General features: G+C 48.9%; 1 protein-coding gene across 1 annotated transcript in view; it reads right to left on the bottom strand.

Moving 5' to 3' along the window:
• The window catches only part of LOC105458223 (serine/threonine-protein kinase 17B-like), a 96,288-nt gene extending 70,710 nt beyond the window's left edge, over nt 1-25,578 (bottom strand). Inside the window, exon 1 of the mRNA XM_011703368.1 lies at nt 24,734-25,578. Coding sequence (XP_011701670.1) covers nt 24,734-24,867 — 134 coding nt within the window. The 5' untranslated portion in view covers nt 24,868-25,578. The remainder of the gene's footprint in view (nt 1-24,733) is intronic.
• Nucleotides 25,579-25,970: the final 392 nt, after the last annotated feature.

Below are 25,970 nucleotides of genomic sequence, written 5' to 3'. Positions count from 1 at the left end.
CGTTTGAAATTCCCTTCTCTCCTCGACGACGTTTATGCCGATTCCGCGACGTTCCAATCGAAGTTTCACGAGACGAGACAACCCATTTGGTTCCTTAATACGCGCAATCTCGCGGAGTTACCGTCGGAGATCTAGGTTTCTGGATCCGCGGTATATAAGGATCGAACTCGACTACTTTCCACGGCTATTGATCGAGTATCATCTATTTCTCCATCCAACTTGTCGTGGAGCATTCCTTCGCGAGGGAAGAGCCTCCGACGGAGACGTTTGTTGCAATAATCCAGACACAAAATTTTATTTCACGCTCTGGCAACCAAGTAAATGAACAACAAAAATAAGAAAATTGTTCTATCAATCGTTTTACGCGCGAGCAAAATATATAACTATAGGTAACCGAGCGCCATAAGGACCCAACGCGACCTCGTGTCACCCACGTGAAAGAAAGAAATGAGACAAAAAGAGAGACAGAGAGAGAGAGAGAGAGACGAGCGCTGGTCCACGCACGCAGCCCAATTAAGACCCACGCGTGCGATTAGCAATCGAGAAGCGGCGCGCCTCTACGGCGTCTCCGGCGACATTGATGTCAGTTACGTGACGCGAAAACTTTCCCACAGCGCGGCAATAAACGCTTCGCATCGAGAGATAAGCCGCTCGCGATTCGATTGAGCCGCGTCCCCTTTGTCTCTCTGAATATGATTAAAAGAAAATATCAGAGATAGCGCGACGATTATCTTCGATCTGTCGTTCCCGTTTAATCTCCACATCAGCGATGATCGTGGCGCGTCTCGATCGAAGGTGAGCGCGCGCCCACGTGGCGGCGCTTTCGAGGCTGCCTTTTAACGCCGCTTCCAACGCCGGGCCGCCTCCTTGCCGGTTGCCGCTTGGAAGCGGCCCATTACCCGCGATGACACAATAACAACAACGACAAAGGCCGCAGCGCGGCTTACGCAAGGACGCGTGGAAAGTAAGAGGCGCGAGCGCGAGCGCCTGACGATCGAGGCGGATGCTGCGCCGGGGCCTTTCTTTCGTCGCCCGCGACGAGATCAAATTGCTCGCTCGGGTAAATCGCTCGGCGCCGAGCGCGCGGCTCCACTTTCGTGCGGATCCGTTGTAGATTAATACGAATCAGCGTCGCGATTATTCGGACAAATGAGTGGCAATTGACGGAAAAGGGCGGGCGGGAGGACGGAGAGAGAGGTAGGAATAGAAAAATTCGCAATGACTCACTAAGAGTTCTTACTGCACAAGTGAACCTTGTTCGGTACGAGAAAACATATGCGCGTACGCCATTCGCTACGACGATGCGCTCACGACAGACCGAAAGCATTTGTGATGCATATTTAATTATTGCCGTTAATTCTCACGAGAGAGCAGATATCTTCGCCGAGATATCTGCTCCGCCTAATCTTTCGTAAGTCGTATAACGATATAAGTTAGAGGCGCATTCAGCGGATAATATACGACTGATGAAATTCGCGTTGGCAGAATAATATTATCGATAGCGAATGAAGAGGCGTTCGTTTCAGTTCTTATCGATACGAAAGCCACACGCGACAGGTACAAAAAGGGGGGAAACACACGTCTTATACGTTGTATTGCCTCGCGGCAATGCCATTTGTTTTTATTCGCGCGGCGCAGCACTCTTGCGACTCGTTAAAAGGGTTAAATATTCAAGTACCGATGTTTCACGGAGCGACGTGGCACATCGATGCAATATATTCCGAAGACAACATCGCGGCACATCGGGGCGTAACTATCGGCCGGCTAGATAAGAGAACCCGTAGATCTCTTCGCTCGGTTATTACGTGATTAGATCACACGCATCTGGGCAGCGGCATTTCGCTCGCCAAACCGGCTCGAGTCTAATGCTTCTTGCATGCGTTTCGATATGGCACTATATGATACGGCACTATATGAGCTGCACATCATCGTGCATTTAATATCGCTCGAAACCTCGAAACTGCATCTCGATACATAGTCAGAGATTGAAATAAAATGTGCAAAATCTTTACGCTTTAATCACATTTTACCGGCACACAATATTCGTAATTCAAAAGAATCATATTTCCATGCGAACCAATTCTTTAATTTCTAAAATATAATTTATGCGGAACTATATTTACAAATCGTTTATTGCATAACACACCGCACGCACGTTTAGGAAACTCGAGATCGCTGTTATACGCACGTGACGTAATGTGTACATCGGACGCGTGCATTCCCGGGTACGCTCCGTGAAACAGAACGCGAACGCGGAAAACGGCGGCGGCGCTCCTTCGAGACGAGAGTATACGCGTCGATGATAATCGACGGCTTACCGCCGTATTACATTGCGTTAACACAGTTTTCTCCCAGCGGCGCGTCGGTGCGGTGAACGCCGCCGCCACCGCCTTCGCCGCCGCCGCCGCCGTCGAGGCCGCAGACGTGGCGCCGATCTAACCGCTCCGGCCGGTGCAGCGTTCCGCTCGGCCTAAATCGCTTGCAGCTCTCTTTCGACTCGTTCGAGCGAGCGAGCGAGCCAGCCAGTCCCGGCGTAATCGATCGAACGATCGCGCTCGCAATCCAACTGCAAGGCAGCAGCAGCAGCAACAGCAGCAGCAACGGCGGCGGCACGGCGGCTGCAGCGCGGAGAACACGTGCTGCTGCCCTACGATCAATTACGCGAATCCGATTCCCCGGCTCGATCGCCGATCGGACTGTGATCGCCACCGAACGGAACGTCACGATGCAAATAAAAGACATGGTATTTTTCCATTAGAGAAAACGGGAGAGGCGATAAAATCGGAAGCACGTAGACGTTGTGGGAAATGGAGAGCGCGGCATGCCGCTTCCCGATCGCGCGCGAGATTCGCGCGATGATAATAATTACGTAAGGCCGCCGATATCGGTGTGTGGTTTAGAATGTGAAATTGTGTTACGGTAAAATAATGACTGTGCGAATCGGGGGAACGTCCGCGCAGGCTAGCGGATACGAAATAAACAAACTGTACTTTTAAAAACTCGCGATGTATTCGCTACGACGTCTTATTATTGCCGCCAGAAAAAAAATTTCAATTGAGTTTCTTGAAACGATTCTAAAGAATTTTACCAGCAGAAGCACGCGGAAATTTCACGTTCGCTTTTTTCTAGTTCTCCTTCTCTCTCTTTCTCTCTCTTTCCCTCTCATGCATGCGCGAAAACTCATGAATGATTAAATACCACGGCGGACGACCATGACGCGATACAATTTCCTTCCTTGATGTTAGAAGATACACTCCTAATAATCGGAACCGATGCTGTAACGCATTGTTGTAACGCAAACCTTTCTATTTTGATTTCACTTTCGCGACAGGAATTCACCTCGCCGTACGAAGGATCGATTATTTCCTTCATGCAATGCCAACGAAACATGTTTCAATATTTAATTGCAAGAAATATAAACATCAAGATTTGTTTCCTATAATATAATATCTGACGAAAGAAAGATTTTGTACAATTTTTTAATTCTTTTATCTTCTTCCAGTTTGTCACGGATGCTCGTCGCACAACTCTCTATCAGTTTGTTCCAGCGATATAGAAAGTCCTGCAATTTTTTTTTGTAATATAAAACTCATCGTAACTTATTTCAACCTTCGGCGTATCGCGTCGCAAATAAGTCGTGGCGCAAAAGCCACGCGTTCCGGTTTTGCGCTCGTCGGAAAATACGACGATCCTAGGCGAAAGATCACGCGACGTTAGCGACCACCATGCAGAGAATCCAGCGCGACAACCAGCTTCCCGGAAAGATGATCGCTCGCGCATATAGATACGGTTCCCGTATAAATGTCTTCTCACCTTTCCAGTTAGCCTAACGACGACGTCGATACGCGATCGTGCTCAATGAGAGGGAACACCATTTAACTTGTCTCTAACGTCTAAGCGGCGGCGAGCTATCGCTTCTGCAGCCGCTGCAACTTCTCCGTCCTGATGATCCACCGGGCTACCAATGGCTACTTTAATGCTACACATTTACGTATATCGTGTTAACAGAATTTTCTTCTCGGCGCGAAGCGGCCGCGGATGCCGCGCGGACGCCGGCAGCCCGGTGCCTATTTAACGGTTGGCCGCGCGAACTAAGCGCCGGGCTCTTTTTACTCCTCGCGCGATCGGAGTAACGCGAATCAGCTGGCTAGATCGTGGGAAGATCTCGCGTGGTCGCAATTAACGCCAGAGTCAGCGTCTCGGAAAGATATCCCGCTGGTACGCCAAAAATAAATCACCTTACTCTATCCATTTATCAATCTCGCGTCGCACGCAATAAAGAATCGAAACGATATTTCGATATTTCTCGACTCACCATCTCGAGCAGCGCTTAAGGAGTTAAAGCGTCTGAGAGTATAAGATCATGGACTCACCTGTAACAAAAGGAAAATGCTCTCGTTAGTTCGATTGTTAATGCAATAATTGATACAATAGCTGGTTTTACGAGTGAAGGCGCGAGGGGGAAAGTAAAACGGATAAAATTAGACGTGCGTGCGCTCTCGTTGAAAAATCACGAAAAGTGCCGGCTAACGACGATGGCGCCTTGAAACGGCGAGCGGGAGCTAATAATTACTCACGGCACTCGCAATTATCCGAGTGCGTGGAATCGTGGACGACGGGGTGGACCGCGAGCGGCCCACGCGACTCGCGGGTTTTCGCCGCATTCAGGTCATCGACGGTTCGATCGTCCCACGTGAAAATAATAATCCGCGCGTGCAAGCGAGCGTATGCCGAGCGTGCGAGTGCGCGCCTACGATATCAGGAAAACCGGTGTAAGACACACGTCGGCCGATACGAGCTGCATACGACCGGAGACGTTTAACGAGACGTCCCACGGTGCGCGGCTGAAAATATACATTTAACCCATTGCACCCGGAATCACCTCCCCCGTCGTCTTCGCGAGCGCGTCCGTCCGGGGATCCGTAACTATCGATTTATTCAATTTACCGACGCGTCATCGTCGAATGATCGATGCTACCCTGCCGCTCTCCAGCGAGGCGCAGCGTGTAATTAAAATGTACGGTGAAACTTACTCGAAACGAAGTGTATACACGAGCAGGTTCTTCTTATTTTCTCCGCAATTATACCACGAAGTCTATATATATATTTTTTTTGGTTCCGTGAAAGCCGATTACCGCTATGACGTGTTGAATAAATAAAATGTAACCGAGCAAACGTCGTAACTATCGGCTGTTAGGAGAATCGTAAGAAGCGACGGATGCCGCCGTTGACGCGGCATTAAACACTTGTGCTTGACCGCCTTCGCGCGTTTACGACGCGGTTCTAAATCGACGGATCGCTTCATCCTCGCTGAACGGTCGTAACGTCGGCCTACCTAACGTATGCAAATCCGCTTGGCGACTTCATCGGGGTAGGAAACCGCGTCCGAAGATCGGTCGATCTCCGCGACGAAAAGCGGATGTGTCGCGACGTTCGTAAACGAGGTGTAAAAATATGCGAAGAAACGGATGACGGCTCGGCAAGGGCTAACACATACCTATAAGTCAGAGATTTTTTAAGCGAATGTCATCGCGATGTGTGACTATCTGATAAATGTTAATCACGCGAATTTTATCAATCTTTTTTATTAAGAGGTTCGACAGCGTCGAGCTCGAATCGCGCGGATAAAGGTCACCGGTTTCGACCAGTTGGTTGCTTGCGCACATTGCAAAAATTAATTTAAAAAATCGCCATGTTATCTTATCCGCGCGACGCAGCTGCGGCATCTTCGCTTTAGGAGATGTCGCCTTCTAAAACCGCATGCACGAATACATCAGCGCGGTAGCTAGGTTTCGCTCGCTCGCCACAGGCCGGGTGAAATTGATTTCGAAATCGACCACGACGGCGGACACAACCGCAAAAATTTGTTGCAATCGATTCGCCGTTCGTTGCAGCAGCGCGCGCGCTTTTAAACCCCCGCAACAGCGCGATTAAAGTAAAACGTCACTTTAAACGGCCAATTTTCTCGCGAAATCTTCCTTGCGCCAACACGTTCGGCCAGAGTGCGGCGAATTTGGCGGCATTATCCATGATTGCGAGACGGGGATAATTGTGGGGGGAGAATCACGGGGGGAAGGGGGGAGGCTACGAAGAAACGAATGCAAACAGATGGGAATGTAAAAATTTACGGCAAGATTTCCCAAGTATGGGTCGCGACCTACTGATGAATCGTGAGGCGACTTTTTAGTGGGTCGCGAAAAAATTTAGAATGTAAAATTACACTTAGACTTTCCATGGCTTTTTCTACATGTATGGAGTTGGATTCTCATAACAATGATAGAAACCAAAACCAAATATTGAAATAAACTATACAATTATCAAACTCCTTGAATCTAAAAGTAACTGCCATTAATGGCGATGTCAAAACTGTCAGAGAAATAGGAAACACATTCCTCTCACATATCTCATTACGTATCTGAGAAATAGAATTATAAAATTGTATTTAATAAGATCTCCCCAAAAGTGAATCAGTGAAATCATCACTGATTTTCAGTGTATATCATTTTCCAGTGGCATACTTAGAACTGTGATAAACAATAATTATTTCTCTCAGTGATACTGATTCAAACAGTGAATATCACTGAAAGACAGTGAATTTTAGTTCTCAAAACTGTTTGACAGTGAAACTCAGTGATATTCACTGTTTGAATTAATATATTATCACTGAAACAACATTAAAATAGTCATTGGTTATATACTGAAAATCAGTGATGATTTTACTGATTCACTTTTAGAGAGAAAGTTAAAAAGTAGGAGCAGTAAAATGATCTAAATAATTAATTTACCTATCCTCTGCTTTTTCATATATATTAAAGCTAGATGAGTCGCGAATGTTTATCGTTTTAACAAGTGGATGGAAATCTACACAAGTCCTACGGCTTTATCTGGCATTTATTATGACAGTCTGTAATCTATTAATGTAAGAATGAAACTAACAATTTTTAGCAATAATCTTTATGTAAAATAACATATAAAATTACAACTGTCATTAAAAAAAAATTGAATTTTCGAAGCTGTCGGTCTACTCGAAGCAAACACATATTTCCAATTTTGGAGAACATATGTACTTTTCACTATAAAATTTCGATTTACGATAGTACCGTGCAAAGAGAATTATCATTAATATTCCCGACTATATCTGCCGACTACTGACGATTTATCGAGTTCGACTTTATCGAATAGTCACGCGCGGCGAGATGACAAAAATTTCGCGGTTACAACTTGCGGTAAGCTGCAGGCGTTTTGCTCGTACCCTCGAATAACGCATATGAGACATAAAACAGAATGTAAAATTTTAGTACACAGGCCCATGATATTTCGCGACGGTAGAACGTCGAACCGGTGAAAACGAACGACCAATCGGCCAGTCACTGTACTCTCTAAAAATGAATCAGTTAAATCATCACTGATTTTCAGTGTACCTATATATCATTTTTCAGTGACATAGTTAGAACTGTGATAAACAGTGACTATTTTAATGTTGTTTCAATGATAATATACTGATTCAAACAGTGAATATCACTGAAAGACAGGTGAATTTCAGTTCTCAAAACTATTTGACAGTGAAACTCACTGCAGTCTTTCAGTGATGTTTACTGTTTGAGTCAGTATATTATCACTGAAACAACATTGAAATAGTCATTGTTTATCACAGTTCTAAGTATGCCACTGAAGAATAAATGTACACTGAAAAATCAATGATTCACTTTTAGAGAGTACTCAGCGACCGATTTCTCTCTCATCCATACTTCTCGATGTTAAGGATTCTTTTTCCCCTGCGCCGTCGGTCACGCGCGTTCACACCTCGTCCGTTAAAAAGAATATCGTTTTTGCAAAAGTGCCTGTAACCGAGCCACGCCGACATCGCTTTTCCATGCCCACCTATAGTGGCCGCGGAGTGTATACACAGGTGTGGCCGCCGGTTTATGCCGCTCGATTTATTGCCGTCTTCGTTTATTGCCGCGCGGCGGAGAGATGTTGACGGCGCGGCGGTGCGGTAAACTGCATCCTTTCGGCCCACGGTAATGTATTCTTTATCGTCCGTGCGGATGTCGGACTCTGGACCGCGCCGCGGCCATGCTTCGGCCATTAATTCCTACGCCGAAAGTGGCAACGGAGAGATTCGTATCTACATTGTAGTTACCTCAAGGCCTCTCTCGCGTTGCGTCGCGTGCGCGGGCTTTATTAGCGGAGAAAAGTGAAAACGCGGAGATCAATCTAAGCGTCTTCGCGGCGCGAGAAGAGCACACGGAGATTCGCCCCAAATCCCGCTTTAAAACGGAGCCGCTTCTGATGCAGCCTCGCGTCTCGCTACGCTTCGCGAGTTCCTCGAATCGCGTGGGGTTATTAAAAAAAATCACTCGCGATTACGACGAGCAGCAGCGGCGTGTCCTCCTCGCGATTAGAGCGTGCGTGTCCGCGGCGATTGCGTGCAAGACGCACACAAGCGAGCCCGTCAGCTGTCGCTTCTCGCGCTCACTCGCTCGGTCATGAGGAATGTGCGTGTCGGAAGGGAACCAATTCTCAGGTTTCAGCTGACGATTGCCGTCCGGCCGTTCGTTCATGGTGTTGTTGCTAAGCCCCAACCGTGGAACGAATGGAGAACGAGTCCTGCTTTTAGACCTGTTTCTCGAAAATGCCGCCCCGCCGTTGGTAATCGAAAAAGCACAATATGCCTAATACCCTAAACTGTCGATGGGCGAACCTTCTTTTTCTTTCAAACCGAGAACTTCGTTCGTTAACGCTATATACAAACGAACAGAAGCGAAATCATGTAAAACGGAATTGAACGTTACACATTAATGGAGCTGCCGCGAACGTTGCAACGCGCGACACGTGCGGTGCAACGCGCTTATTTATCCAGCAGAGTTGCGTCAGGTCGCAATCGCGAATGCGAATTTATTCGAGCACCTCGCGCTACTCGCCGCGGTTGTTCCTGCACCGATCGTAACGCGCGATTAGGGATTGCAAAATACCAACGCACGTGAGGTATTCGACGTGTGCGATCGCGAGGTTAGAGAGAGTATCGAATGTCGTGTAATTCGCGCGATATAAACCCGGCACGTATAAGAGCGCACCGCGTAGGCACGCACGAAATCTCGGGCGAGCGCGTGCACATTGCGCGATTGCGAAAATCGTCGCAATGTCGGCCAAATATAGCCTCGCGTGCACTTTCCTTTCGCGACGCAGAAGCGAAACGAAAGGTATACTTGGTATCGCTCGCGCAAGTCGGTATATTATATATAATATAATGTAATAACGCAACGCGCGGTCGTAGACCCTCGAGTTAGTCGCGTTTGCCGCCAAGATTGATACAAAAATAGCAAAGACAGGTATCCTCGAAGTGAGAAACGTAAACAGAGTGCACAAGACGTAATTCCGGTATTTTTTTTCTTTTCGGAAGAACGGGCAACGAAAGCGCGAGTGAAAGTCCTGTAAAGTTGACACTTTATGTTGCCACGTGTAAACCAAAATTCGTTACGGAATGCGGAGGCTTCGCATGAAAACTAGTGTGTCCGACGCTGGTGCTTTCATAATCGTTTCCGCGCGATCGCGGTGGACGCGATAAAATTCGCGGTCGGTACAGTATAAATATAAAACTCAACCCGTGTATATATATATATTTTTTACGTAACGCGACGCAACGGCCGGTACGGTAACGAAACGTAACGAAAATAACAATAGCGGCAAAACATGTTGCGCAATTCAATTATTTCCCGTGCGTTCCCCACGGTGGAGGATTTAGTGACGCTCAATTTGTCGCCGAATGCCCCGCGGGGAAATATTTTCACACATCGCGTGGAGTTGAAAAGGGAGATCTTAAGAAGGGGTTGCAGTGGTTGCACGTCTCGCTGGGAGGAGGACCGAGGCACGGCACGACGCGCTTCACGCTTTCGAGGGACGCTTCGTTCCCGGTCGATTGACCCGCATTATACATTCGATGGCGAGGGGGGGCCCCCGCGCGCAGCTGGGGCCCGGCTGTTTACTACCGCACCGCCACAGTCATTCGAATCTGGGACGGAGAAAGAGAGAGGACGGTAAGGCGATATATATCCTCGGTGAACTATATCGATCGTCGCCCGACAACTGGGCCCCGCGGCGCGCGGGCTCGCGCACAGCCTGTACAGCCCGGCTGCGCCCTTGGGATTCCTGCGAGGCGTGGGTGAGAGCGCGCCTGCAGCCTTTTTATTTGCAGAACGGCGATCCGGAGGACCGATCGCCGCGGTTTACCGGATCGTTCCGACCGGATCGCAGCACGCGCTCGCCGGAGCGTAACCTCATTTCTTTTACCTCGCCGGCCGGCGCGGCCGATGACGAGAACGAACCGCGGCGGGCTCTCTGTTCCGCGAAGCGCGGCTCCTCGTCCTGCGCTTCGCAGCATTTCGTCCCCGATAGTGCGAAGAAAAAAAATTCGCGAAAGGGGACAACGTGAGAAAGCAAAAAGCTATACAAAGTCTATACGCGAGAATAATCTCGGTGCTTCATCTTTGTTACCTCATCCCGAACAATAAGTCGCACGATGAATAACGCTCTTTGTTGTCCGCGGTCCGAGATGTTTAATGCGTCCGCGTTAAAATAATAGGAACGAAACGCAAGTGTATCCGTAAGTTGAAGAATCGTAGGAATAATACCGGGACCATAACTCACTGTAACGAAAAAAGAAAACCGACAGGTACGTTATTACGGTGTGTAAAACAGACATTCGCGGTCGAATTGTGCGTCGGAAACGGCGTATATACACGGCGGCGGCTGTTGGTGTACCAGAGCCTCGGAATATAATCTCGGAAATCGATGCTACGGCAGTGTCTTGCAAATGCGAGAATAATAGGCTGTAAGGGGGAAGAGCAGCAGGTAGCAATAAATATCTACCTACGGTGTACGCGTTACAAGCTCGCGGTGCTCTCCGGAGAGAGAGAGAGCCCGACGGCGCGCGCGCCGCCGTGCCGCGCCGCGCCGGCACGAGAAACAATAACGGCCCCGCTAATACGTCGCTCTTTCGCATAAGCACCATGTACGTACGCATGGCAAAATAAAAAGGGTTTAATGCACGAGAGCGGCCCCCGACGACGACAACGACGACGACGACGACGACGACGACGACAAGGACGCGAGGTATGCGAGCCGGTAAAACTTGTCCCATTCTCGACTCGCGCAATTCCTCCGTGTCGCGTACGCGCCGCAATTCCTTGATACACAGGATGGAGTCGCTCCGCGGAACGCGTAGGCTGATTACGGGGCCGTAATCGCGCGCGTAATTGCGCCAGTATAATCAAGGGGGAGACGCGCGCGCGGAATAAATAAAAAAAATCCGCGTCGTTTCGCCGCGCGCGGCGGATTTCACGCTGGGTTTTGCGGCCGATCGATTATATCCGCGCGCGCGGGATCGTAGCGATCGAGCGTTTGACGAGCGATCGACCCTTCCTCCTCTGATAATAACCAGTTCGAAATTCACCGGGGCTATCTAATTTCCAACTTTGAATATTTGATTTTACACGGCCAATCAAGCTTGAGATTAAACTATGTTTAGACTTAACGACGATCAAGATTAAACGGTAAATAGAATTGGTTACCTTCCGGCGAATTTTACCAATTACGTTTATCTCGTACAGGAAGAAATTTATTAAGGAGCGCAAGAAGACTTTATTGACAAAAGCAATATACTTAAGAATGTGCATAATTTTTTTTTTCTACGACATAATCGCATTGACGTAAGGGCGAGCGTGTTGCGACACGGCGGAAAATGCGGACAAGGTTGTTCCCTTTCGAATGGGACACCACAATGGAGACGCGGAACTGCAACGCGAGCCGACGCGACGAGACGGCTTAGCCAAGTGGGACAACCAGAACGTCGGGTTACTACTTTCAAACGATTTCTGGACATATCGTGGCTGCCCGCGATACGCAATCGGCAGCATCTCCGAGAGAACCAGTCGGCCGGTACAAAAAGACACCGTGGAAGACCGTTATTTGCGAGACTTTCTACCCGCACGGCGACTTCGGGGATACCCGCCGGCAGAAGAAAAAAAAATAGGTAAATGAGAAAATCTTTGAGGCCAATATATATATATATATACATATATATGTGTGTGTATGTGTGTGTATGTATGTGTATCGATCCTTCTGTCGTATATCCAATCGCCGCCGGCAGCCTGCAGTTCTCGCGATCGAATCGAGAATGGAATTGAATAATGATCTAAAAATTATACACGATGCATTACGATTCCGGGAAACCGGCATCGCGAGGGATAAATGCTGGATCAGCGGAGGCATAAACGCGGCGAGATATAGAGTCGGACGAAGACAGAGAGAGAGAGAGAGAGACACGGTATAGAGAGACGAGAGGCGATTGCGGCGGCGGGTTTCTTCGTTAAGAGACCCTATGTGCACCGACCTCGTTACTATACGCGGTCGCTCCCCTTCGGTTTCCGTTCGGTTAACCGTAAATTACAACTGCGACTGGTGTGTAACGAGCATAATGGCGACGGTAGTCGGGTGAAGGTCGGCCAACTCGAGCGCGGGAAGCGAACGAGTGAGCGACGGGCGAAGCGACAAGAAGCGGCATGCGCGCTGCGCTCTACGGGCGCGATCCTTCGTCTTCTTTTTTTTTTTTATTGCCAGCGGAAAAAATCGAAGAAAGAAACGGACCGTTCGACCGCGACCGATTGCGAGAAAAGGAGCAAAAATGTGCCGTCTAGTCGCGCCGTAGGACTCGACGCGACAGAAATCTATACCGCTCGGTCGCGCGTCTTTGCGACACGCTGTATACAATGCGTGTCTGGACGAGCCTGCACACTTCCCGCCGCCTGTGAATTACGTGGCGACTTTGCATCCCTTTTGTATAATAAACGCTCCCCTATTTTCGAGTCACTTCCGTCGCAATGGAAGATGACCCTTTAACCCTCGGCGTCGCAGACGGGATTCATTACGCCGTTAATAGTAATGGAGCGCCGTAACAAATAATTGCGAGCGTACATTTCCTCTGCCTTCGTGCCTGCCGGTTTTTGTCACTTTTTTTTTAAACTCCTCCCTCATTTCCAGGATTTAATTAAGGCGGAGGCGTGCGAGCCTGAGTGTCGGGACTCCCAAGGGAGGACGGCTGCTTTTCCGATCGCGCGGCGGCAGACGTGGGCGTGAAACACGCTGAAACGTGAAGCACGTAAAAATATCTTTGTCTCTGTCCGCGCAGCGAAGCGGAGTGCAAGTCGCGTCGAGAGGCAAGACGCATTTTTCATTCCTGCAGCGCGCCCGACCCGTGGACCCGGCGCGTCGCGACTTCTCGTATCCTCGAAAATCAGATTAACGCCGCAAAGTTGTTCGACGCCCACGCGCTCCCAGCTTTCTGGTTTAAGAACTGGTTTTAAAGGCACGATTAATCGTGCAAATATAAATTCATTAACGCTTTAAGCGCCATTTGTGGTCAGCCGGTCGACGGACGGCCATGGAGCTATATTTGAGAATTTAGCCATTCAATGCACATGTTTAAGGACACTTTAATAAACATTTGCATGTCACAAAATGCCTCTTTCCGCTTTACACATGTCAATTTACAACGTATTCAATATATTATCAGAGACCAAAGAAAAAAAATCCCGACACATTCTCGAAATAAAAAGGCATAAGGAGAAGAGAGTTTAACGCTTCAGAATGGATCTAAATATATTTAAAAGGCTGGTCTAAAAGCGAAGGATCGAAAATCCAGGTTTGGACCACCCTTAAAGAAATTAAATACTGGAAAAGCCAAATAATTATTTATTTTAAATATTAAAAGCATCGTTTGTTGCCTTTAATATAAAATAAATAATTATTCGACCTTTTCAATATTAGATTTCTGGTAAGAGATAGATGAAACAAATTGAATTGTTACAGGATCGACAAATCCCCATCGATAGGTACAAAGATACCCGTCATCAGCCGCTTCTTCGAAAGTTCTCTCCCTTCACCCCACGTTACATTGTTCGAGACTGTATCTCGTTACTACGTATTCGATAAAACAAAAGTAACAAAGGATCTCGTGCGGAGTAGCCGCATGATTCGCCGGCGCGATCGAGATAAAAGCCTGGGACGGAGAGAAGCAAGAAGCGACGAAGAAGTCGATGGATAACGCGCATTTCGCGCGCCGCGAGACGTTACAACGTATGAATAGAGTCTCTTTTCTCTCTGCGAGGGCAAGAAGAGGAAGGAAAAACTGTCGATCCTGCGACAAAAGGGAGACACGTTCGCAGAAACAGAGAGAGAAAGAGAGAGTCGTTATTTATATTAGAAACGCGTCATTTCGAGATTCGGCAAAACGAGCTTTAATTAACTCCGGTGAACGATCGGCATCGAGTGAAAAGTTACGCGAGCGGAATGAAGATAAAAAAATAAGATTACGCGGACGTGTTTAAGGTGCGATTTAATTTAAGTAAAAGTAATCCCGGGACGCGTGTGTGTGACAAGACCGACGTGGCCGTTTAACACGCTCTGCCGCTGAAACGTGATGAGCGTGGCACGACGACATTGGAGCGTGCAGCGAGAGCGCCGGAGCCCCTCTGAGTCGTAACCCGAGGATCCGGGCGAATTCGAAAGTTGTTGCGCCTTCCGAGAGCCGAACGTCGAGAATCGACACTTTCCCATGTTCCCCGACGACGACGACGACGACGACGACGACGGACGGGGGCGGCACACAAGAGACCTACGAAATAACTCCCCCCGGAGAGTCGTGACGGCACAATGGACGCGCGGAGCGGTGTGATCTGGGCCAAAGGTGTCCCGCCGTAAGGGATCGTGACTCATAGATCACTGGCAATATCGCGAGCGATCCAACTGCCGCCCTTCTCTCTTCCTCTTTCTCTTTCTCTCTCTCTCTCTCTCTCTCATTTCTCTCTCTCTTTCTCTGTCCCTCGCCGCTCAGATTCTTTCTGCAGTTGGTGTGTGTGTCGTAATACCTTGACAACTGCGCACACCACCGCCTCTCCGCAGCCGGCGTCGGCTTCCCTCTCGGTGTCGTGATCGCGCTCTCGCGCTCGTAGATCACTCGAGCGGTTGAACGTTTCGCGCTCGATTGAGATTCGCCGATCTTATACACGCCGGCCGCCCGGATACGTCAGATCTCGGGCTCCGACTTTCCGTTCCGATCGCGACGTCTCTCCGCGCGCAACTCGAATTTTATTCCTACAAAGAGCTCACCCTTTCCGTCCCCCCGCTAAACGACAGCCGCCGTAACTATGGACACGAACGTCTTATTAAACAACCCTTCTGTGTGCACGATGACGACGATTATCACCGGCGCAGATACTGCCGGCCGATAAAGCGTGCCGTGTCGAGGTGTCCCGTCGCCTTAATTATGTTTATCGATCCGTCCGATCGGAACGTCGCGATCTCGAGGGAGAGAGCGAAGGAGAGAATCGGACGGGGGGGAAAAAGTGCGACCGATAGGCTCCGATCTTCACGGGCGAGAAAATACGCGATCGCGATGACGAACAATCGCCGTCTTTCCCTCTCAAGGTCGCCGCCGCTGCAGCCGCTGCCGTGATCATTGGCCACGGATCGATAACTGCCGCTGGAATCGCTCGCAAATAGTCGGCGATTGTCAGCCGGCTTCGTTCGAAGTCGGACACCAGATTCCTTCGATCGGGTATCTTCTTTCGACGAAGAAATATAGAAATAACTGGAATACCAGCTCAAACACGCTAGAATGCGCGATAACACACGGGTTTATTAACGTTTACGCGCGCGCCGCGACGAAGGAGAGCGAGGCAAAATAAATAATATTGACGTGACATATACACGCCAGTATTTAAATCGAATGTGTCGCGCGGCACCCAAAATAAGCAGCGCATGCTTATTCAGTTGCGGCTGAATCAACCAAAATAATGTGGACGGAAGGTCCTCCGCCAACGCGCGCGCCGAAACCCCTTAGAATTCGTGAAGCGAAAGAGAGAGACAGAAGACGAGCTTTGTCATGCTAAGTGAATAAATGCGACTGCTGCGTGCGCAGGAAGCATCCTTAAAAGCCTAACCGTGCGCGGGGTCTGACTGCAGCACGACGACGGGGGACTTGGGGAGGGACAGCTGTTGCTTATCGAGAAAAGCAGTTGGATCTCAAGGGACGTTTCCTACCCTGAATCGTCGCGAGATTAGAGAAAGATCCTGCAGCAACAGGCCGCCGAATAATGAAATCACACGGCCAATCTCGTATTACACATTTGTCGAAATCGATCTCGAGAAAGTTTCGAGGGAAATTTCCTTGCGTTTGTAACGCGAGCAAGTCGCGTACGCGATAAAAACGAGCTATACTGGACCCGAAATCTCGTTCAGCAAATCGGCGACGATATGGAATATCGAATTGTTCCTCTAACATAATTAAGTTTAAGAAACCCGTTGGCGCAATTAACTCGATGTCGTAATTGCGATGCATAAATGAATCAATATTGTCAACGATATAATTAAATATTTCCCCGTCGTGTGTCTCGCGGCGTCGAAAACAACGCCAAGGAGCATTGCTCGCTTTAAACTACCACGCGACAGCTGCACCGCTCCGACAATTGAGCAAATACAATTATTCGGGGCTCCGCCAGATAATTTCGAATGCGACATAATTTTATTCAGAGTCGCATCAATGCGCGCTATATAGACGCCGATTGTCCGCATATGGCACATCGCCCCACCCTCCGTAAACACATAGATATATAGGGGGATCATGATAGGGGGGTATATATCGAATCGACTTGGCGAGCGCGTCCCGCGATCTCGTTTTCCCCTCTCGACGGAAGGTCGTCTTCGGCGACCGGATCGCTGCGACACAAGGCCCGGACAAGTGGGCAGGCGTATAGCAGCCTGCTCTTGCCGCACTAATTGCAAGTGCCGTTACCGGGTACTTTCCAGATGGCATGCCCGTTCCCGTCACGTTAACTCGTCCCGAGCGCACACGGTCGTCGTTCGATCTCGTGGATTGGATTTTTCCTCTTCCACTCGATCGCTTCCTCTCTTTCTCTCTCTCTCTCTCTCTCTTTCCTTTTCTCTCTTTCGACTTCGTCGCGGGAACGATTCCTCGTAATCAGAGTGACGTTGCCAACGGGAAAAGTCATGTGCACGCGCGCGATTTGTCCATTGAACTCAGTTAAACCCAAGTAATATCTTACGGATGCTCAAACGCGCATTTGTTTATCGCAAATGCGTTCAGTGTCATTGCTAAATGAAACCATCTTTCTTCCCATGTACGTTCGATATGAAGATACACATCGTTGTCACAGGAGTCGAGATCAAACGGCAATATGATACGTTATCTCTGTCGCTTTTGTATTGGAGCGGATCGCGCGAATCCTCTTGTGTCTTGCGTGCTATATACAGTAGCTATACGCCCCTGGTCGCATTGCAAACGCATACCTTTAACGCGTGTACATGTATCTCCCTCTTCATCCACACGTATCTCATCGGCGAGGGTTAATAATCGCGACGCGACGCGACGCAATGTGCCCCCCTCGACAAGGCAAGACAGCGATATCGGGTACCGACGCGGAGCGGGCGGTCGTGCGCTTCAAGGAGACATCGCGCAATATGCGATATCGGTGAATTACGAAGCGCCGCGCGTCGCAGGAATTTAAACGCGCAACACTGTCAGTGGGGACGCTCTTTATGGTATCAGGTTGGGCCTTTTAGAATATATATATATATATATACACGAAGGCGTGCGACAGGGATACGGGCGCACGAGAAGCGAGAGACGGGGGGAACCAGGACGGAGACCGCATGCAGGAGATTCATCAGAGAGACAGAGAAAGAGAAAGAGAGAGAAAGGGAGAGGACAGGGGATGAGCTCCGAGAGGAGCGAGTTCGGCGTGGGTTGAAAATAGCTCGTGGCCAGGCGGAGTATGCCGAGACTGTCCGCTATGCACTTGCCATTCGATATTTATATCCTTATAAGTAAGATACGCGCTGGAATACTTCCACCTCTAGCAATCGGGCGACCGTGTATAAAAGAACGATCCGCGGCCCGACTGAAGATATACCGACCACGAGAGAGAGAGGCAATATCCCGGGACACAACTCGGAACACAATTCGTTTTACGAGCTGCACGCGGCGAGAGCAGGCCACGCGGGTACTTATTTATCTTCCGCCGGGAACGGGGGCCCTCGCATATAAGGGATATTCTTCCCTTCGTTATCGTTCCGGCTACGTGCGCGAAGTCCATCGCCGCACCTTCCGTTTTCACCAGAAACTGCGCGAGGAGACGTACACGCGTGGCAGATGGAGCTATATTCTCCCAATCAATCGCGAGGAGCATCTCGCCAATATTCGCCATGGATACGAAGAAACGAGATGCGCGCGGAGAGACAATATAGATGTAAATTACGTATAGCGTTAAACTGTCACGCTCTATCGTATCGCTAGCCAATAATTTTTCTTTAATTTCTACAGAGAAAAAGATAGTGAGATTTGTAAAATGGTAATATTATCAATGTACATACATACATACATACATATATATATATATATATATATATATATATATATATATCTCAAACTTATCTGAAATTTGTCGAAACGCTTTACACATCTCGTCCGGAAATTCTCAAACAAACTGAAGATCTGTATGCACAGATTCAATATTCCGCGGAGGAGCATGCGATAAACATTTTCGCTGATTGAAATACGTCGATGACTCTCGACCGTCGTTTTTCCACCGTGCACAATCATCTTTAGAAGATGACTGTACACATACACGCGTGCGCGCGCTGTCTTATCCCCACAGGCGCGTGTGCACAAATGTAAGAACACTAGAAAGCGTTCGATGAATAAATCATGCAAGGACACAGCCTCGAAAGATTAAAACGCGCCTCGACGAGGATCTCTTGAACTTCGAGCCTTTTAACAAGCCGTACTCGCACACGAGACTTTTGCGCGTAAGAGAGAAAGAGAGAGACTGTCCGTATAATTCCGACATAAAGTTTCATTTTCCGCCAATTTCCAATGTAAGCGAACCCGTACGTTTTCCATTCTATAGAAATGAATCGAGATGACGCGCGATCATCGACGACGCGCGCCGACGACGATCATAAATGTGACAGTGAAATCACATTTTAACGCGGGAGGCAATTTTGCAAATTGGCGAACAAGTCGCGCGCGCGCGCACGCTCAATATAAAACGTCACGTACGTCCCGCGCGCGCTTCTCTTGCCATAAGTATCGATTACGCGGCCGGAATCGCTTAATTGGTGGGAAAGGAATGCTCCTCTCTCGCCACGAGAGAGTTTATTTACGCTCGCCCGCGACTAACGCTATCCCCTAGGCCGACACAGACGTAATATTTATACCGAGGGGCCCCTCCGACGTTTATGGCGTCGGCTTGACGATTCGTGCACGCGACTTGAAGAGTCGCGCGGACTGACAGCGCGCCGTTAAAGCGACGCCGAGGCTGCTTCGCTTATCGTCGGTTTACTGTACTGAGCGGTCATATGAATAAGCCTTATACGCGGCCGGTTAATGAACGCGCTGAGAACGAAAGAGAGCGACCCCGAGCCGAGCCCCCCCTCGTATATAGGGAAATCGAGTCGCGCGGCGGGATACCGAGCGCGATTTCCGCGCGGGCGAGAAAGGATTGCGCAACGCCAAATCCATTTTCGCGCTGCATGTGCAGCGGGGAGGAGAGAGCGAAGGTGCAATGCGCGACGCGCACATTCCGCGCGCAATAATTCGTACACCGCGCGGGCTCTGCGCGCACCGCGCGCGCCGCGCGATGTCGCAAACGCCACGGCGGTAAGATAAACATTGACGTGATTTGTTTGCGTTCGATTGCACGTACTCGCGATCGAGGAAGCGGCCTGGCGAGGAAGAGAGAGAAGGCGAGGGCGAGAACAAGAGAACGAGCTCGTTGAATTGAAAAATGATACCGGGAAGACTCTTATTTATTTAATATCGGGTCGATACGATGTGTCACTGATCGCGATTGGGATACGTGTCGTTATATCGAAGCGCGAATATAAACGCGTGCGTTGTGCATTCAACTGTCCAGCGGGGAGTTTATCCGCTTCTGCGCGCAATACTTTCAAGTATACTTCACGATATATGTATTAACACGATAGCATGTAGCTTTGAGCTTTAGATGCCGCAATTTCTAATAATTGGCTGCACTTAGCAGAAAATGCAGTTTTGCAACTGCAGTCGTAAGATTCTTTAATATTAGCTTATACGTTTAGATAGTGAGGAATTAAGGGTAAGAACCAATCGTATTAAAAAATCTCAGTTGCAAACAGTTGCAAAACTTACTTCTTCTGCTAAACACAGTCGGTATTTTCTATCGTTCTTTACGTTCTTTAACAAACAAAAAAATAATGTAAAACACGACAACTAAAAATAAGACAGAATAACGGCTTGATCTTTCAAGTGCTTTCCACAAAGTTGTGTGCTTGCACTGGGGACAACAGCGGTGCTTGTCGAGAGAGGGTTAAGATTTCCACTTGTACATTACAAAGTTGCCTCTCTTTTTTGTTTTTTCTCTCCGCTTTTCACGCAAGAGACTCGAAGACGTAGGCACACAAAAGCGCGTCAGGGAGCTGAGGTTTCTAAGAGAATCCGGTGTCTCCGCCACACCACACACGCAAACTATATATGCGAAGAGGGCGAAGCGCAGTCCCATTTGAGTACGTCGGACGTACGCGAGATAATCGTTCGCATTATGAAATTATATTTACGCTCGCGCGTGGTTGCATCGCGCGCCGGGCGGATGCCTCGCGTGAGAAATTCTAGAACGCGGCAGGTGTTGGGCAGAGAGCGCGGCGGCGATTATTATCTGATACTTTTCATTCCTCGCGCCATCGCTGTCACGACGCGCGGTGATTGACGGTTTGCATAAATCTCGACGGTGCTTAACGCCATTCAGGAAGGTCCCGGGCGCGTCCGGTCGTTAAGGAGGCGTTATAACATATAACCGCGCGATGCGAGAGGAAGTCGCCACCACGCCGCGCGTGTGTCGCGCTCTTACACAAAGTTAATAAAAATTCCAGGACAGAGACAGTCTAACGGTAAATTAAACGCGAGATTATTCACGACGAGACCGGATGCGAGCTTCGAGTTTCGCTGAAAGTGGTGCGAACGCAAAAGAATCGATATGTATACGTAACACGTAGACATATCGAAAAGTATTTAACTTATACAAGAAGAGCCATAGAGAGATAAATTAGAGCCACGCGAGAGATAGCTGGAGAATCTCTTCTAATTCGCAGAAATTTATTTGCCGACGTAATATAAGTTGCGGATAAAATGTTTAGCAACTACCCGGCTTAGCAATTATCGGATATTATATCTACGTGACGCGTTAAAGTTCATCGAGAATTTACGATAGCTAGGATTTCCAACGCTTTACGGCGCGGCACGTAAGAGATTTATACGCGCGGCCGGTTAATCGTTAATTAGCGCTATCGCGATTAATCTTAAACCCCGGGGATTTTCCCCGCGCTTTCGTCGTTTCGCTCGATCCGATTTTTCAATTCGCGCAATCTCGCGGTCTCTCGCGGCAGAGGCCACGTCTGTGACCCAACACGATCCAACGGTCATCTATTACGCACCCAAATGATCAAATAGAAAACAATGTTAACGCTGTATTGAATTTCTATTACGCAGATAAGTTTCTATTTATTTATTTCCTGCTCCGAGAAATCAGTCCTGTTTTCCTTCGCGCAATTAAAACATTCCATTGCGCCTCCGTAATCGGCATCGCACAGATGACCCTTCGACGAAGTATCGCAATATAAACCGGGTAATCTTAGATCGCGGCATGGCCACGAACAATTGTGGGCAATTCGTTTGTCTTTCACGAATTTGGCATCGCATCGTCACGGAAAATTGTGGGAAGTCCCGATATCGTGTGCCTGCATCGGACATATGGATGTCATTCGAGGATTTCTCCCGGGACCGCATTTTCCTTTAAATTCAACAGCCGTTCGCAGGACACGTCACGCAGCAGCTTCGGGGATCTGCGTGCGTGCGTGCGTGGAGGGCCCTGAACGGCCTTGCATAGTTTCGGAAAGAGACCGTTTCGACCGTTTCCACCTCCTCGCGTTCTTTTCGCAACGGTCGGCGGCGGCGGCGGCGGCGGGCCGGCGGACATCTTCGTGCGAGGAGAGCAGCGGGAGTCCCTTCCAAGCCAGGTCGTAAAAGAATGTATCGACACGAGGAGAACCAAGTCTCGACCTCGATCTCGCAGTGGGAGCACTTTCTTTCACGAGGAGGGCCTCAGGGCCGAGATAAGGGTGGCCCGGGGCCCTGCTCGAACGGAAACGATTGGCGCCGTTACGGTATACGAGTTAAAGAGAAATTCATATACTGTCGCCCGAAACGAAATATTTTCCGAGATTCCTTGGCCCCGACGGAACCGCCGAATATCGAGAGAATGCAAGAGAATCCATTAAAACTCGCGCAATCGCACTCAAGTTACATATATCACATATACAGCGACTCCGTCTCTCTCATTACTCTCATCCTCTTTCTCCTTCTCGTGATATCTCATAAAACTCGCACGTCACTTTGTTTTGCACGTTAAAAGCTTCATATATCTCGGCTACGGATGTATACAGTCAAATAATTCTTATCTAGATTGAACTTCGAAATTTAATACGAGCGACGGTAAAATATACCGCCGCCGCGGCGGGAATATTTACAATAGCGCGATATATGTTTAGAGGCCGTTTACTTTCTTGCCGCGTGTAATGATCTATCGCAAGAAAAGGCTGCATTAGTATTCCCCGCGGTGGATCACTAAAAAATCGTAGACACGTGTGAAATGGTTCCATAACGAGCGCGTTTCCGTCGACGCGCGTGATTTAACGCGCAATTACGCAAGGTAGCCCGATATGCGCGCGAGGGATCCGCGGAAAATTAGTTAAAGGTAAACCGGAGAAGCGCGAATATAACGAGCGCGTTCCTTCCTTTTTTTTATATATATAACGCACATGTCGTAATACGATTATGCGGTAACTTTAATACGACGATTAAACGCGGACGTAAATACGACGCGAAATTTAGTGACGATAAAATCCTCCGCTCATCTCCCCTCTTCCCTACGCCTCCCCTCTCTCCCCCACCCCCGTGTATAAAGCGAAAATCTTATAAATTAATTTAATATCCTCGAGATAACCCTCGTAATTTTTTTCTCGCGATTAATCACGCTAATACAATCATTCGTACATTATCGGATCTATTAACCCCTTCGCGATGTGCCGCGAGACTTCAAACCGAGCGTAAATAAGTCATTAACGATATCTTATAATACCGATAATTAAATTGATAATTTGTTGCGCGCTAAAGTTTAATCCGTACTTTATACCCGATTCGAATTATCTTCGAGACGTAATACGCCTTATCGATATAATACATCCCTTTTGTTGTATACGGCCGCATACCTATACTGCGCGCGATACGGTACAGATTTCAAAAATCATCCTAGCTTGCTTCCATTAAATCCGCGAGTAATCGCGCCGAGACACGCGCGCGTCACGAGATACTAATTACCCGCATCTCGCGTTACCTCGCGCACGCATTTATCACCTTCGATGATAGATCGCATTCGCACGCTCTCGGCACAATAGCATCGAATCGCGTCCCCCTTTCTCGCGCACACGATCGGATAATTCGTCTGAGAAACGAGGCTCCTTACGCACCAGGATCTTTTGTAAATCGTACTTTTTTTTTATAGCGAGACCTTATTTACAGCTTTACCTTACTTTTGTTAAAACGGAGCGCGTCAGAGATGAGAACGCGACTTGAAAACTATCACATCCATTTTCTATACGGACTTTGCTGCTCCACTTTAGATAAAATCTTCGATCAATTCTTTCGATCGAAAATTTCGCAGCGTCGCATCCCAAGTACATCGTACACGAAAAATAAGATGTATCTTTATCAATTTCTCTGTTTACTTTGTGCGTATCTTTGATCAACTTTCTTCGAAGCGTTAGTACAATTTTCCATACACCTGCGACATTTATATATCATACATGATTTTAATTTATTTTTTAACGAACTATATATATTAATCGAGTGTCTTCCCCAGACCGTATTAAATTCTGTCAAATTATCGTAAAATTCTTTATACGGAACATTTTTAAGAACGTATATATACTTGAGAAGATATATTCCTTTTTGCCTTATCTTTTATCTGTATTAAGTCCTACTTTACTGTAACGTCTTTATACAATACAAGGAATTTATTGTAGAAAGTGTCAATATTGACTCTTACATCATCATATATTTTTCGAAGTGTGTCCCCCTTCTCTATTTTTGATTATGAATTATGTTATCAACGGCAGAAAATCGTCCATATCAAAAGTGCTAAATGTCGCGAAGAAGGCCATTAAATTGTCGCGTTAAGTTCCTTACGCGGAATTTGACGGAAAGTCCGCACTTGTTCGCGCACAATACACAGGTGTATGTACATACAGCCTATCAGATAATGCGATAACAAAACGCTCATTCTCTATCAGCGTTCATTATGGTGATCGACTCGAGCGTAAATATTGATAGACATCGAGCGCACGGAAGAGGTTAAGCCCGACCTCGGGAGGTCACCGGAGTCGCGGCAGGTCGGAAGCGGTCTAGCCTCGTTAGGTTACGCGAAGACAAAGACAACCCGGAGGGAGAGGAGGAGGAGGAGGAGGAGAGGGCAGAGAAAGAGAGTGGAGCGCGATCGAGGAGAAAGAGAGCCGAAGGAAGCGGGGTGAAAGAGAGATGGTGCCCCGCGTGTTTCGAGTCGTGGCTTACCGTGCGAAAGGCTGTTCCTCGACCTCGTAGAGCTCCTCGAGGGTCTGTTTCGAGAGAAGTCTCTCCAGTCTCTCGGGCGTGGGAGCGAGATGCCCCGGGATGCTGGTAGTCTCGAACAGGCTGTCCGCGGTCATGGCCGTTGCTGCCAGAGGAGGTCCGTTGGGCGATCACACAAAAAAAAGGACTCCGAAGCTCCAGAAGCCGCGTGTCGGCGTATCACAAAATCCGCAGGTGGAAATCCCAGAATTCAGAGCACACACTGTCAGCGTCACGAGAGAGAGCGTCTTTGTTTATCCTTCCCTAAGTCGTTCTCTTTTCTCTCTCTCTCTCTCTCTCACTCACAACCGATCTTCGATCGCGATCGCGGTGGACGCGAATGAGCGAGCGCGCGCGCGCGCGCGCTCGTTTCCGTCAACGCCACGGAGTATCGCGGAATATCGCGTCGCTGTCGCGCGTGTTGAACGCCACGGCCGCAACGCACATTTCACAAGGATGCGGACGAGGATGCGGGCGAGGATGTCGAGTTGAACGTGAGGCACAAAACTTTTTCGGATCGTCCGGGGCGTCCACGCGCTCACCGCGTGAAATTGGCCGCACGTCGTGCGCGCGCGCGCGCATATACACACGCGGGTAGTACACACTCCGAACTCTTGTCCGTCCCGTAACGGACTTCACTCGGTCCGGATCGGGGGGAGAGGGGGGGGCGACGTGCGTCGCGTGCACGCGCGCCGTTTCCGCTCGCTTTAGGGTGCGCGTACCGGATCGCGAGGCAGCCGAGGCGCACGCTTGATCCTTGGGCTCGAACGCTCACCACGCACTCGTCCACACGTCGCGACGAACCAACGACAATTGAGAGCCCGCCGCTCGGCGCTCTCGTAGTCCCCACTACCGCTACCGCGGAGCGGCGCGCTAGTGCAGCCGGGGCGTAGAGGGGTGGAGGGGGCCGTGGAGTAGGCCGTGTAGGGGCGACGGGCGACCGTGACGCGAAGACGGCCGAGCGGCCGCGGACGCGAACGAGTGGAGAGTTCGAATGCGCGCCGCCCGTTTACTTCCTACTCTCCGCAGGATCGCCTAGAGCACGAACTTAGGATTCAAAACCTTCGGGCGACGTATTAATGTTCCCTCGGATTCTCCCGATTTCTTCTCTCCTACAGGTACGTGTGCATACCTAAGCCGAACGTTAGTTATACTTTGACTTTAGCGAAGCAGGAAGAAACCCGCTGCAGGAATCTGCCCG

Source organism: Wasmannia auropunctata, unplaced genomic scaffold, assembly GCF_000956235.1.
Source record: "Wasmannia auropunctata unplaced genomic scaffold, wasmannia.A_1.0 LD334579.1, whole genome shotgun sequence".
NCBI classification, from domain to species: Eukaryota; Metazoa; Arthropoda; class Insecta; order Hymenoptera; family Formicidae; genus Wasmannia; species Wasmannia auropunctata.
The sequence above is the reverse complement of the archived record's forward strand: the minus strand, read 5'-3'. Positions and strand labels throughout refer to the sequence as shown.